General features: G+C 36.8%; 1 protein-coding gene across 16 annotated transcripts in view; it reads left to right on the top strand.

Moving 5' to 3' along the window:
- Positions 1-14,513, top strand: part of PHF20L1 (PHD finger protein 20 like 1) — an 85,291-nt gene extending 70,778 nt beyond the window's left edge. For 9 of the 16 annotated variants that reach the window (XM_036091143.2, XM_078071993.1, XM_078071992.1 and 6 more), the window contains 3 exons: positions 2,957-3,323; positions 4,564-4,729; positions 6,100-7,963. In XM_036091143.2, the coding sequence (XP_035947036.1) occupies positions 2,957-3,323; positions 4,564-4,729; positions 6,100-6,242 (676 nt within the window). In that variant the 3' untranslated portion in view covers positions 6,243-7,963. Of the gene's footprint in view, positions 1-2,956; positions 3,324-4,563; positions 4,730-6,099; positions 7,964-9,293 lie in introns of those variants that run through there. The other 7 variants (XM_078071990.1, XM_036091148.2, XM_036091145.2 and 4 more) reach the window with 3 other exon arrangements.

Below are 14,513 nucleotides of genomic sequence, written 5' to 3'. Positions count from 1 at the left end.
TTGAAGCCCATGTTTTCAGTTCTTCCTAATCCCTGGCTAGAATTCTTCTCCTAAAAAAATATTTTATATAAAACAGGATGATTCACTGGTTCTTCACAAGATTGTCTTCATTTTGACTCACTTGCCTGGGCCAGAAACTTGCCCTTTCCCCTCTTTCTATCCTTGTCTGTCCAGCTTTCACCTCAGCCTGGTGTGCCAAGACACCTATCCACTGTAATTCCTTAACACTGTTCTGTGCTTTTCTATCTCTCTTCCTCATACTGTCTCAGCCCAGGCTGTTCTTTTCACATGAACCATTGCCACACCTTTTTAGTTCTCTGTGGCTCCAGTCTTGTACTCTTTGAGTTCATCCTTCTTCTTGTTGCCAGTATGATTTTAGTAAAAGATAAATAGGAGCTTGGGGCACCTGCATGGCTCAGGCAGTTAAGTGTTTACTTTTGGTTTAGGTCATGATCCCAGGATCCTGGGATAAATCGCCATGTCTGGCTCACTACTCAGTGGGGAGTCTGCTTCTCTTTCTCCCTCTGCCCCTCCCCCCTGCTCTTGCTCTCTCTCAAATATATAAATAAAATCTTTAAAAAAAAGATGAATAGGAGCTTGTCTCTTTTTCAGCTTCATATCCCACAGTGTATTCCTGGCTCTGCAGCATGCGCTCTGAGTTCTTCCCTGCTATATATTCTGTTGTTTTGTTGCCATTACTTCCCTCTCCCAGTTGTTTTCCCCAAACGTCGCAACTCTACCAAACCATAATCCCTGAGCGAAGCCTGCTTTATCGTAGTTAGAAGACTTTACTCACACTTAGAACAACCTTCTATCACTAGTCTTTTTAGCAGATGCCTTTTCGTGATACTTGCCTGACCAGGGCTGATCACACACCCTTCTTGGCAAACTCCTTTTGTACTGATGTTGACACTTCGGTGCACTTTGTTGTCTCATGTCCATCTCCCCTTACTGAACCATGAGTTCCTTTAAGGTAGGGCTTATGTCTTATTCATCATTTTGTTCCCAGTGCCTAGTGTAGCGATAAGTACTCAGTGACTATTGGATGTAATTTGCTTCTGTTGAATGTCATAAATCTGAATATGAATTTCTTTATGAAATGAGCATGCAAATGTTAAAACTTGAGGAAAGAGCTAACTTATTAAAAAGAAAGTCTACTTCATGCCAGAAGTTAGTGCTTTAGTATCAGATTTCACTTAATCCTTAAAATAAGCCTGAAAAATAGACCTCCTCTCATTTGGTAGATGGGTAGTCAAAGATAGAGAATTACTTGATCAAGCTCAGTGACAGAGCAGGACTTGGTCCATTGGACAGACTACAAAACTAGCTTTCTGCTATGCCTTTACTGTGAAAGAATTTTAGTATTTTCTGACATTAGATGTCCAAAAGATAAAATTTATAATTTCAGAACAATACTTGGTTATTATTAGAAGAAAACTAATTTGACCCCTGGGTGTTTATCTAACCTGGAAATAATTAATTCACAAACATTATTGAGCTTTCTGAAAGGTTTATGCCTCCTCAGTATTTCCCTTTCTTATCAATTCTGATGAAAGAATTCTGGTTTCACTCACTGCAGAATTTTAATGACTAGAATTAGCTGTGCAATATCACACACTATTTAGCAAGGACGGCGATAAAAGGGCATTATCATAGACTGTGGGTGAGGGCGTAATCAGTGCAACCTCTTTGGAGGGCGCTTGGACAGTATCTGTCCCATTTAAAAATGTGTACCAGTTTTCCAGCAGCTCCGTATCTGACTGAAATATCCCCACTCGTGTGCAGAGATCACATGAACACGCACACATATCTGTAGGTGGGAGTGGGCTGGTGATCCCAGACTGTTGTACATGAATACTGTTCAGCAACTAGAGTAAAAATGAGGGAAACGTCTGTGTACTGAGAGCACAAGATGCCCATGTATGTTATCTATCAAGAAGGCAAACTGAGGGCCCCATTTGTGTAAAAAGAGAAAATATATGCTTATCCATTTAAAAAATAATTTTATATGTGTAGAAAATGTCTGAAAGATTATACCTTAGTTTTTTATGATTGCCGTGGTAGGGAGGTTTTTACTTTGTATGCATTTATTGCCTGAATTTTTTGTCATGAGCAAGTATCACTTTTTGATTGAATGAGGGTTTAAAAATATGCTCATATAAAAGTTTTTTGTTTTGTACAATTTAAAAAAATACGGTGAAAAGTCAGTAGGAAAAGAAGTGCATCTAACAAATGATGTGAACTATCAAGATAATTACATTTATCATTGCCTTTTTTTTTTTTTAAGATTTTATTTATTTATTTGACAGAGAGCGAGAGCAGAAACACAAGCAGGGGGAGTGGGAGAGGGAGAAGCAGGCCTCCTGCGGAGCAGGGAGCCTGATGTGGGGCTCGATCTCAGGACCCTGGGATCACGACCCGAGCCAAAGGCAGACGCCTAACGACTGAACCACCTAGGCGTCCCTGCCTTTTTTTTTTTTTTAAGATTTTATTTAAGAGAGAGAAAGAGAGAGCACGAGCTGGGGTGGAGGTTGCTGAGGGAGAAGGAGAGATAGACTCCCTGCTGAGCAGGAACCTGAGATCATGACCTGAGCCCAAGGCAGATGCTTAACCCACTGAGCCATCTAGGGGCCTCTCATCATTGCTTTTCTACCTGAGTATTATTTCTATAAAATTGTGAGAATTCAAACTTTGGTTTAAATTCTGGGGCAAGTTACCTAAAGAATACCTCTGCTTTTGTCTTGAGCCCCTGCCCTCCTTCTAGCCTGGCTCTCTTGGTGAGTCTAGGTCTTCAGCAGAGAAGTGGGGATCAGTCTGCCTGAGTCAGCACACTCACTGAACAGAAGGCACGGACAACCAGGGGTTATCTGTATCATTTTACTTCCTGAAATTTATTATGGCACTAAACTTGTTTTCTTTTTTCCCTGAATTGCTCTTTCTCCAACTTTGCTTTAAGGAATAAACATCATCCTGACCTTCATCTCTGGGCTTGTTCTGGGAAGCGAAAAGACCAAGATCAAGGAATTGCTGGGGTAGAGAAAAAAGTAGCAGTGCAAGACACAGTTAATGTAGAGGAAAAGAAATACCACGTGCAGAACCATAAAGAACCACCTCGTTGGCCCCTAAAAATGGAAGGAACTTACATAACAAGTGAGCACAGTTACCAAAAGCCACAAAATTTTGGTCAAGACTGCAAAGCTCTCACAGACCCTGGGAGCTCAGATGATGATGATGTTAGTAGTTTCGAAGAAGAACAAGAATTCCACACAAAAGATAAAAAACGTTCACAATACTCAGTGAAAGAAGATGGAATGCCTGAAAAGGTATAACTAGTTCATTTGTTTTGGCTTGGAAAATATGATAGACCATAGGAAAATTTTATGAAATAAAACATACTGAATTCCCAGTAAAATTATGTTTATATTTCCAAGTTCACAAATATCTTGTTGGGTAAAGACAGTTTTTGCTTTCTCTATTAGAAAACACTGGCCATTTGAACACTGAATTATCCCCTAATTCAGAGTTGTAGTAATTCAGTAAACTTTTGCCCCAACCAAGGTTTTAGTTTTATAAGCACACTTAGATACCTCCGAAAACTATGAGCCACATTTTTTTCCAAATGAAGATGTCTATGTGTGAGAATGTGTAAGTGCGTGTGGGTATGTATATATTAATACAATATGTGTTTCAGATAAAAGGTGGCATTCCAGTCTTTCTTTTTAAAATTTTAGCATACTTGTTTATGCATATCAATTCCATTATGTGATACACTGAATTCTTACGGCTCTTTGTACATTGAATTTCTAAAAACTTTTTTCCTGTTCATAGAGATTGTCTAAGAAATACTGTTTCTTCATTTTTCATTGATTTTCAACTAACAATGCCACTTTAAAATTAGTTCTTTATTTTTCGGGGCTGTTTTATCAAGGAATTCACCGTAAACAAATAAATTTGGGAAGTCTGTAGTTCATGATATTTGTGGCAGATGATTTAGTCAAATTAACATCCCTTTTATGAAATGAATTCTTTCTGGTGAGTCTGAATTCAGATTTTTTGTGTATGTGTAAAGCGTTTTGCACTTTTTAAGTTTTTAAAAGATTTTTATCTTTCTCTTGCCTCACTGATTTACCTGCAAGAGTTAATTACAGTCTGCAGTTAATTAAACTGGCCTTTGTCACCTTCCATGATTTTTCCATCATTGCTTTCTGCCTTCACTCCACTTACGTCATTAGTTTAGATTCATTTGTAGAGGGGGTTAGTCTAAATGAGCTGGGCTTTCTCGTTACAGAGTATAATTAGCAACTTACTTCTTTAGCATGTCTTGTTGGATGCTCTCCACGCTGTGGAGCCCCATGCTAGGCTTTGTGGAGTGACATGGCAAGCATATCTGCTCTTCTAAGGACCATCAGATATAATTTAATTATGTGCTAGCACTTCCTTTAAAATATTCTAAGAGTCCAATTGGATTTCACTGATCATTGTGGTAATGAGGTGTTTCATGTATCTTTCCCGTTATGACATTACATTTCACCCATTTTGTTTTTTTCCAATGGTTCTTTGGAGAAGAATCCAGCTGAAAGGAATACGGTATTTATTTATAATGATAAAAAGGGCACTGAAGACCCAGGAGACTCACATCTTCAGTGGCAGCTCAATCTCCTTACACACATAGAGAATGTGCAGAATGAAGTTACCAGCAGGATGGACCTAATAGAAAAAGAAGTTGATGGTAATTTTAAGAAAGAACTAAAATACAGTGATTATAGCATGTAAAGTGTGTTTATTGTTGTTATGAAGACGTTATGTAAAGTGTTGTAAATTATGGGACGAGAACTGTAGATGCTCTCTGTGCTGATAGAGCATCTTGCTCCTTCACATCGCATTTAATAAAGCTGGTGTTTGGGGTCTTTTAGGCTGAAAACAATATGACTGGATATTATCTCATTTTTCTTAAAGGTGGATATTTATTAAATACTGCCCATCTGCTGGGTGCAATATAGAGCGCATATGGAATATTCATTAGTTTCATTGAACTTCGTTTTCTTTGGAAGTCAGTGTAAGGGCCTTAAGCATATTTAAAATATGGGGGAAAACATTTTGTATCTTTGCTCTCACGGTGGTCAGTAGGAAGTGAAATTAACAACAAGAAGAAACTCCCACAAGCTCAAGTAGATAAACCTTAAGTTTGCACATACATTTTCAAATGGTTTTCTTTGATATTTTTCATTTTATCATACAGGGCCCTGAGGAGTGGACAGGAAAGATTATCCCCATTTTATAGTTGAGAAAATAGAGTAAGATTACCTGATTCCTAATCCAGTGGGGTTTTTTCCTAACCTCATACATAAGATTGTATTCCCCCCCTTTTTTTTAATTTCACCCCACAGTAAGTTAGAGCTCCTACTGCTTTGTTTTTCCCTGAGAAAAGAGGAAATGGAAACCAATTGCAAAAGCATCTTCCATTTAGTTTAAGCTAGCTTTTTGTTACTTTAATGTTTTGAGTAGATTTTTGGTGGGAAAAAAATGCAACTTGACACTATCCCTTATTATAAGTTAATAAAAAGTGTGGAGTAACTAATTGCATTCTGCCTAGACTTCTAACATGCTTACATTTTTTTTTAAAGTAATGATAAAATAGTGGGACTGAAAAGGAAACTAAGAAATTGCCACCTCCTTTCCTTTGTTAAAAAGAACTTCCTGATTTAAAAAAAGAATGGTTAGAATAGCTAAGTTTTATTTAAAATGAAGTAGAGATGATTTAAGTCTAAAATAATAGACAGCTTCAGCAGGCACAGGAAACTGTTCCCTATTCCAGAAGAGAGTAGAAGGAGATATTCAAAATGAAATTAGTTTATGCCTGCAAAGGGAAAAAGTACCTAAAATAAGAACAGAAGTTACCAAGAAGGACTAGAGCTCTTGTGGGATAAGATGTAGTATAAAGGATGCTAAAGCCTCTCCGAAATGGCTTGAGTATATTTATGGCCTTCTAGAAGAAGGAGCATGATCTCTGTCTCCATCCTTGTCCAGCCTTCCAGTTATGCCATGTTATGACTTCTTCCAGTTGCCATTTCAATTTGTTTGTTCTGTTCTCTCTTTCAGTTCTGGAAAGCTGGCTCGATTTCACAGGAGAGCTGGAGCCGCCTGACCCTCTTGCAAGGCTGCCGCAACTTAAACGCCATCTCAAACAGCTCCTGATTGACATGGGCAAAGTACAACAAATAGCAACTCTTTGCTCCGTATGACAACAGTGAAAACCTAAGGAAAAGAATGTGGGTCTCCTCAGTTGATAATTTTTATTATCCACATGACTGCTGAGTGGATAGTTGAAAAAGCGTAGTGATGTTTGGTCATTTACTGATTTGTGACATCAATAGGATGGCACCTTGGAAAGGAAAATGAAGAACAACCTTTCTCAAGGAAGCTAATATTAGAAAAAGATTATGAGCAAGCTACATGATAATGTGTTATATGCCAGGGATCAATGAAGTTGAATATAATTTATACCAAGGAAATTGAGTTGGCAGGATTTTTCAATAGTTGCTTTACATGAAGCTCGAGATACGTGTAGAAAGAAATATGGTGTGTTTATATAATTTTTAGTAGAAAGATCCGTGTAATAAACCAGCATTTGGCCAAAAGCAAAATTGTAGACGCAAGGAAATTCTGGAGAGTTCTATAAGGTTGCTATACGAACTGTCTTCACTGCAGTTGATCGAGCTGCACCGAAGTTTAGAGTATTTAAACTTTCATGGGATCATGAGCTGTATCTTAGGTGGTGAATGTTCTTAATCAGAAAACTGACAGTGGAAGCCTCACTTCTGAGGAAAAACAATTGTGGAATTCTGACTTCATTATGATTATATATTTTTAAAAATGCCAAATAATTGGAATTTCTTGCAGGCATTAAGCTCATTACAAACAGAATGGCTTGCAGAAGGGTCAGTGTGCCAAATGACGATGACACTGCTGGAGAGAGAATGTTAAATGTCATGGGAGTTCCGCTCCCAGGTCTTGCGGATGCCATCAGCCCATCAGAAACATGGATGTGTCATGTGGACTATCTATGTCCTATATATAGTTGAATTCAGGACTCAGGCATCAGCGTACAGTTTGATCCTGAGTATGCTTGGTGTTTGCCTTCAGATAAAAATTGTAAATAACCTCAGCTGGGATGAGGAGTGACAAAAATCAAAATAATTTGTGGCTGTGGATTTTTTAACTGCTGGTAGTGGAATACTGGAAAAGCTTCATTTCTGAAGATGAATTTTATTTTTAAAAAATACATGCGCACTCAAAACTTTTAGCTTTGGTCACAAATGGACAGATTTCTGAAACCAAAGGCAACTAAGTTGCTGAGTTAGCTCTTGCTGGATTTCGGGCCCAGGTCCTCCTGTCCGCCAGTGCTCTTGTGAGTTGCGTGCCGCCGCCATGCTCCATACGCAGGTATGCGTAAGCGTGTGTGCTTGTTTGAAACAAACACTCAACGTACATATGTACATATCCTACACATATTTATATCTGCACATATCTAGTTTTATTACTATAGACTATAAGAGTTGGTGGTTAACATGAAATGTTACCTTTTAACAGACAGTTTTTAAAAATTAAAAATGTATGTACAGGTTTTGAAACTTTTTTAAAAAGGGGAAAAAGACTGTTCAGAGGAGGCTATTTGATGATATAACACTTGAATATTTTATGCCTCATTCTGTTTATCAGTTCTAGCGATCTGTGTAAATGCATTTTAGAACTGATACACAGTAAACTTGAATTTATCTTTGATAAGAATACATGCCACTGTACATTCAGATATTATTTAAATTTGCAAACACACTGTTCTATATGTAAGGTACTCTATGTAAAACTCTTTATTAAAACTATTCCACATATCCTAATATTTCAGCTTGCCTTTTTGCGGCCTTATATTTTGATGTGAAGACGATTAAAAGAATGTGCAAAACCATCATTAGAAATTTTTATTGCCTTTTGACATTTTCCAACTTGACAAATGTGCCAAAGATCAACAAACATAAGATATGGTCCTGTGTATTTACTTATTATACATTAACTTTATCAGAGATCTTACTGGGAAATGAAAAGCTTTAGTAGAGGTGATTTGGGGTACTTGCTTTAATTTGTATATTAAAGTAAAAAAAAAAAATAGTGCCTATATTCCATGTGTGGCGTAAACTTCCTAATGTCTATATTATCTTTCATTTGTGTTAAAAAAATAATGGCTCTAATCTTTTCCCTGTTGTGGTTAAATTCCAGACATTGAATTTGTATCTTTTTTTTTTTTTCTTCAGAGTGGAGCAAATAGCATCCTTAACCTATGAATTGTGAAGTTGCCTAGATTCTTGTCACATACACAGAAGACCCTTTGTACCTAGTAATACTCATCTTCTCAGTCCCTGGTGACCACAGTTAGATTGATGTGCATTGTTCTTGTAGTACCTTATAATCAGATCAGTTTATTGGTTAGCAGCCAGCAAATGAGAAGTTCCATTAATACTTAGATTACTAAATTTTTGCTCAGCTTTTATGTATATGAATTGAAAGTCTAAATTTTTTAATTTAGATTTTTAAAGTAAATCTATGTCAGATTACTTTTATGTACATACCCATTTAATTTAGAGTATATCAACATATGCACTTGGTTGAAGTAAGCTGAGCCTTTCCCTGTTTAAAAGTATAAATTGGTTTTTGAGAAGTAAGTCCATTGTGAGAGGTTTCGGATGAGTTTTCTTTCCACTCAGTCTTTCTGAACAAATATATGTAAGTATAAGCAATAAACTAGAGAGGGTGTTTCTTGAAAAGATAACTTTTCATTGCTACCCAGACAGAACCAAATGAGCACCGGTGGGAGGGATCCTTAGAATGGTACTGATAAATGTAATTTGTATTTCCTCATACCTGTGCGTGGTCCTACTGACGAACTTTTCTCAAACTTAAGGTCAATGCACTCTTTCCTTAAAGGAATTCAGTTACTCTCATAATTTCCTAGCACTCTTATTTTCACTGACTTATTTCCTCTCACTTATTCCACATGTTTAAAACAAAGCACCCTATATCCCCTCCAGTCACCTTGACCTCCTCCACCTTCACTCTCTCTGCTGTGACATTATGCTGAGAGCCCCAGCTTGTAACTCATAGTCTCCCCGTATCTGTCCCATCACCACCTGTGCTGGCTGCTCAAAACATGCTGCTTTCCCCCTTTGCCATCTCTAGTTTTTATCACATCATGTTGTGGAGGTGTTAATACTGGCCTCCTGAAATTTTAACCTTCCTTGTAGGTTCATGAAAACGGTCACTTGCCGGGCTAGAAGATTCACGCTTCCTGAGCACCTGCTTTGTGCCCATATCGTACGTTACCTGCAGAACCCCGTTGGATGCTGATGTGGATAGTTGGTCAAACAAGATCATTTTCAAGACGGGGAAGCTGAAGTATAGAGACATTTAGAAACATGTCCTCAGTAAGACTTAAGTGGCAGGTTCAAGATGCGAACGCTGTGGTCCTGGTCTTTTCCTAGCAGAGGTGCATTTCAACTGATGTTGTCAGTTCAGTTGTCTTCTCTGAAACCGCTGGTGACTCCCTGTTTCAAATCAGTTTTGTGTCATCCGGATCTCAAATTCATTTAAGTACAGCCTCACTGCTAGATAGCCTATGCTTGTTTCCATGTCCTGCCTCCTTAACATTTCCCTCTTCTGGAAGATTCTCCTTTGTTGTGTCTCTACAAACCTGGGCAGTTATTCAAGCTTCAATTTCTCTTCCATATCCAAGGGCTCCTCTCGTACCCTGCGTTGTTCCCGCGTGCAGCGTTCCCTGGTGTCGCTCCTCCTCAGCAGGAACAACGAGGAGCGACATCAGGGAACGCTGCACCTGGCACTTAGTGGGGCAGGCATGAGCTTTGCAATTCTGCCACTCATGTTTTCACTCTGGCAGATAACCAGCAGTGATCTCTCTGAGCTCGGGTTTCCTCATCTATCAAATGTGAACGATCCCTAACAGAACTGTGTTGAGAGTTAAATGAAGCAAAGTACCTAGAAGCTCTGATTAAATTGTGAAGTTGAAAATTAAATGCAGTGGTCACATAGAGTGTCATCCATTTGCCAGCCATCAGGTTATGTGGCTGGATATAGAACTAATCAGGTCATAGTCTATAGGCTAATAGAAACATAAAAAAACATATTTTTCAGAGATGGGTGATATCGAAGAGTACAAGGAGCCAGAGAGGCAAAAGAATGGAAAGATAATTAGATTTGTAGGCAGTGGGGCTTGGGGGAAATAGATTATGTGCATTAACCAAAAAAATGGTCTTTGAGTGTTTTTTGACCTCTGTATAGGAATTTTGGAAAATTATCTGCTCCTGGTACCTATATCATTGGGTACCCCTAAAAGTGGATCTGAAGACAAAACTTAAGTATGTTTACTGTGTTTAAGAGATCATCCAAGGAAGCTGGAGTGAGGAAGATGAAAGAGTGGGGGAGGGGAGGAAAAGGCCAGCATAGTTACGCACAGCTGAGGACCCTGCTGTGGGCCGTGGAGCTTTGATTTTGCCATTTGAAACTGTTCATCATAAATTTAAACAGTTGCAGAAGGTGTGATTTCCAGTTTGTAAATATTGGCATATTAAAATCAACCTGCTATTTTTAAATGTATGTAATAGAATCAGTTGTTTTTGCTACTTAACGTCTATTTTCAAAATACAGGAGCAAGCTTTTTCTTGAAGTTGGGAACTTTTACATATTTTTACATTCTCTTTTTTGCCTTTCCATTTCACTTCCCAATAGAATGTTGCCTGCCTTTATACTTACAGGTCTCTATCATTCTCTCTTTTGTCCACAAAAAAATTAAATTACAATTAAAAAAATGTATTTATAGGCTTTTTACTAGAATATCAAAATACATGTAGCAAACAGTAATATTACTGAATAGAAAATGGGAAAATCTGCAATTAGAATTCAGGATTTCAACCCTCCTATAACACTAATTGATAGAACAAGTAGAAAATCAGGATATAGAACATGAAAAAATGTGAACACTCAGTTTGACCTAATTGACACACAACATTCCACCCAACAACATGAGAACAGAAATTTCCTTTTCAAGTGCATATGGAATACTCAGAAAGATGGACAGTATACTAGGCTATAAAGCAGGTCTCAATACATTTAAAATAATTGAAATAATAATATGTTCTCTGATGACAATGGAATTAAACTGGAAATCTGTATCGGATATCTGGAAACCACCCCCCCAAATGATTGGAAATTATTAACATACTTGTAAAATAACAATGAGTCAAAGAGAAAAGTCACAAGTGGAATCAGAAGACATTTTTGATTGAATGAAAATAAAAACAACATGCTAATATGTGGGCTGCAGCTGAAGCAATATTAGAGGGAAATTTATAGATGGAAATGCTTATATTAGAAAGGTACTCAGATTTTAACTAGACTTACTGTGATCATTTCACAATATATACAGATATATATACAGATACCAAATCACGTATATCTGCAACTAATACTTGTCAATTATACCTCAGTTTAAAAAACTGGAAATTAATGGTACAAAATCACTGATCTAAGATTTAAAAACTAGAAAAACAAGCAAATTAAAACTAAAATAGAAAGGGAAGGAAACAATATGTGCTGAAATTGATGACCTACTAAATGCGCAAGCAATAGGGAAACCGTATAAACCAAAATGATTCTTTGAGCAAACCAATAAAATTGGTTAACTCCTACGTAGACTGATCAAAAATTAGAATGGAAGAGGGAACATTACCATGTGTCCAACCAACAATTTTTAAAGATATTATGAAAAATTATATGCCAATAAAATCTGACAGCTTACATGAAGAGGAAGAATTCCTGAAAAGACAGATTACTGAAAGTGACTCAAAAATAAACAAATTGAATTTGTAATTAAAAATGTTCCCTCAAGACTCCAGGCCTGAATGTGAATTCTATGAAACATTTAAGGAAGAAATCTCAATGTTGCACAAGCACTGACAGAAAATAGAGGAGAGAGGAACACTTAACTTTTGGGGACCCAACTTTGACCTCATGCCAGACCAGGAAAAGACACCACAAGAAAAGGAAATTACAGACCAATACATGGTCCTCTTGAATAGACAGAGAAGACCTCAACAAAATACTAGCAACGTGAATCCGGTGATCCATTGTAAGGATAATATATCAAGATCAAGTTGAGTGTTCCACAGGAATACAAATTTGGTTAATACTAAAAAATGTAATATGTCATCAAAATAAAAATATGTTCATATCAATAAGAAAAAGCATTTTATGTTTCAGAATTCATGGTTAAAAACTCAGAAAAGGAATGGACAGGAATTTGCATTAATATAAAAGGCAATGACCGAGAAACTTACCCTTAAAGTAATGATAAATGAGTACTTTCTTCCCTAAGATAAGGAAGAAGGCCAGAATGTCCACTATCACCACTTCTATCCAACATTGTTCTGGAGGTCCTAGTGCAATATGTCACTGGGCAACAAAGGAAGAAAAATAAAAGGCTTACTACTTGGAAGGGAAGAAAGAAACATTTCCAAGATCCATGTATATGAAATAGTCTAAGGAATCTACCAAAATGCTACTAGAACTAGTATTTCTACACATTAGCAACAAACTATTGGAAATGGGATTTTTTTAAATACCATTTTCAGCAGCATCAAAAATGTGAATACTCAGGGGTAAATCTGAAAACATATGCAGAACCTGTACACAGAAAAGTACAAAACAATGCCTAGAATAAAGATGAGATAAACAAATAGAAAAATACACCAAGATCATGGATTGGGAGATGCAATATTGTTAAGTGTTAGTTTTCCCAGAACTGGCCGATAGATATAATGCAATTCCAAGTAAAATCCCCACAGACTTTTTGAGACAGCAATTAGCAAGCTGATTCTAGAATTTAGAATTCATAGGGAAATGCGAAGGACCTAGAATAGCCTAAGCAATTTTGAAAAGAAGTAACAAAGGACAATTTCTGTTTAGGGGGCTTATTATAAAGCTACAGTCATTAAGACGGTGTAGAGATGGCAAAGAGAGATACAGATTGATGGTACAGAATAGAGAATCCAGAAATAGACCTAAGAAGTTATGGGCAGTTGAATGGATGAGAGCTTGTTGCTCCCCATTCTTGCCAGCATTTGGTCTTGCCAGTGTTTGGTATTTTAGCTGTTCTAATAGGTGTACAGTGCTATCTCGTTTTAATTTTGCAGGTAGGTATCCAACTGCTCCAGCACCATTTGTTGAAAATATTATTTTCCCTTGAATTACCTAGGTGCCTTTGTCAAAAATCAATTGACCACAATCATGTAGATTTATACCTGTGCTCTGTATTCTCTTCCCATTGATCTATGTGTCTATCTTTAAGCAACACCACGCGGTCTTGATTATTACAACTTTATAGTAAGGTTTGGAATCAGGCAGTGTAATTCCTCTAATTATGTTCTTTCTTAACTATTCTTGACAATCCTGGGTTTGTTGATTCTTGATAAAAATTTTAGGATCAGATTTTCAACCATTATTTTTTAATTTTGGGGGGCTTTTCCCCCCCAAGTTTATGGAGACATTATTGATCGATAACACATGTAAGGTGTACATGCTGGTTTGATACACGCATGACTGCCACAATAAGGTTAGTTCATGCCTTCATCCCCTCACATAATTATCATTTTTTTGTGTGTGGTTGTAACATTTAAGATCTATTCTCTAAACTTTCAAGTATGTAATGCAGTATGTTAATTTCAGTCAGTACACCGTACATTAAATTGTCAGAACTTCTACCTACAATGTGTACCCTTTGAACAACATCTCACCATTTCCCCCAGCTCCTGGCAGCCACTATTCTACTCTCTGCTCTTACGAATTCAGGATTTTTATTTATTTATTTATTTATTTTAATTTTTAAAAACATGCTGGGATTTTGACAGGAATTGCACTGAATCTACAGATCAGTTACCGTCTTAACATTGAGTGTTTTGATCCAAGAGCATGGTGTTATTTCTGCTTTGGTTCAGGATTTCTGTACTGTTTCCTCAGCAATGTTTTGTAGTTTTCAGTGTTTAGATTTTGTACTATTTGTTGGATTTATTTCTAAATATTTAATTCTTAATATTGTAAATGGAATTGTTTTTTTCAATTTCATTTTCAGATATTTAATTACTAGATTATAAGTACAATTGATTTTTTAGTATCTTCATGACTTTGTTAAACTCACTTATTAGTCCTAGAATTTTTGTATATTCCTTAATATTTTCTGAGGAGGAGATTAAGAAGGCTTTATAAGTACATGGAATGTAAGATCCTGGGTTGGATCCTGGAACAAAAAAAGGATATTAGTGAAAAGCTGGTGAAATTCATCGAAGTCTGTAGTTAATAGTTTTATATCGATGACAGTTTCTTGGTTTCGTAATCGCAATATGATTGTGTAAGATGTTAACATTCAGTGAAATCGATTAAAGGGAACTGTACCACTA

This window comes from Halichoerus grypus, chromosome 5 (genome assembly GCF_964656455.1).
Source record: "Halichoerus grypus chromosome 5, mHalGry1.hap1.1, whole genome shotgun sequence".
In the NCBI taxonomy this organism is placed as follows: domain Eukaryota; kingdom Metazoa; phylum Chordata; class Mammalia; order Carnivora; family Phocidae; genus Halichoerus; species Halichoerus grypus.
The sequence above is the reverse complement of the archived record's forward strand: the minus strand, read 5'-3'. Positions and strand labels throughout refer to the sequence as shown.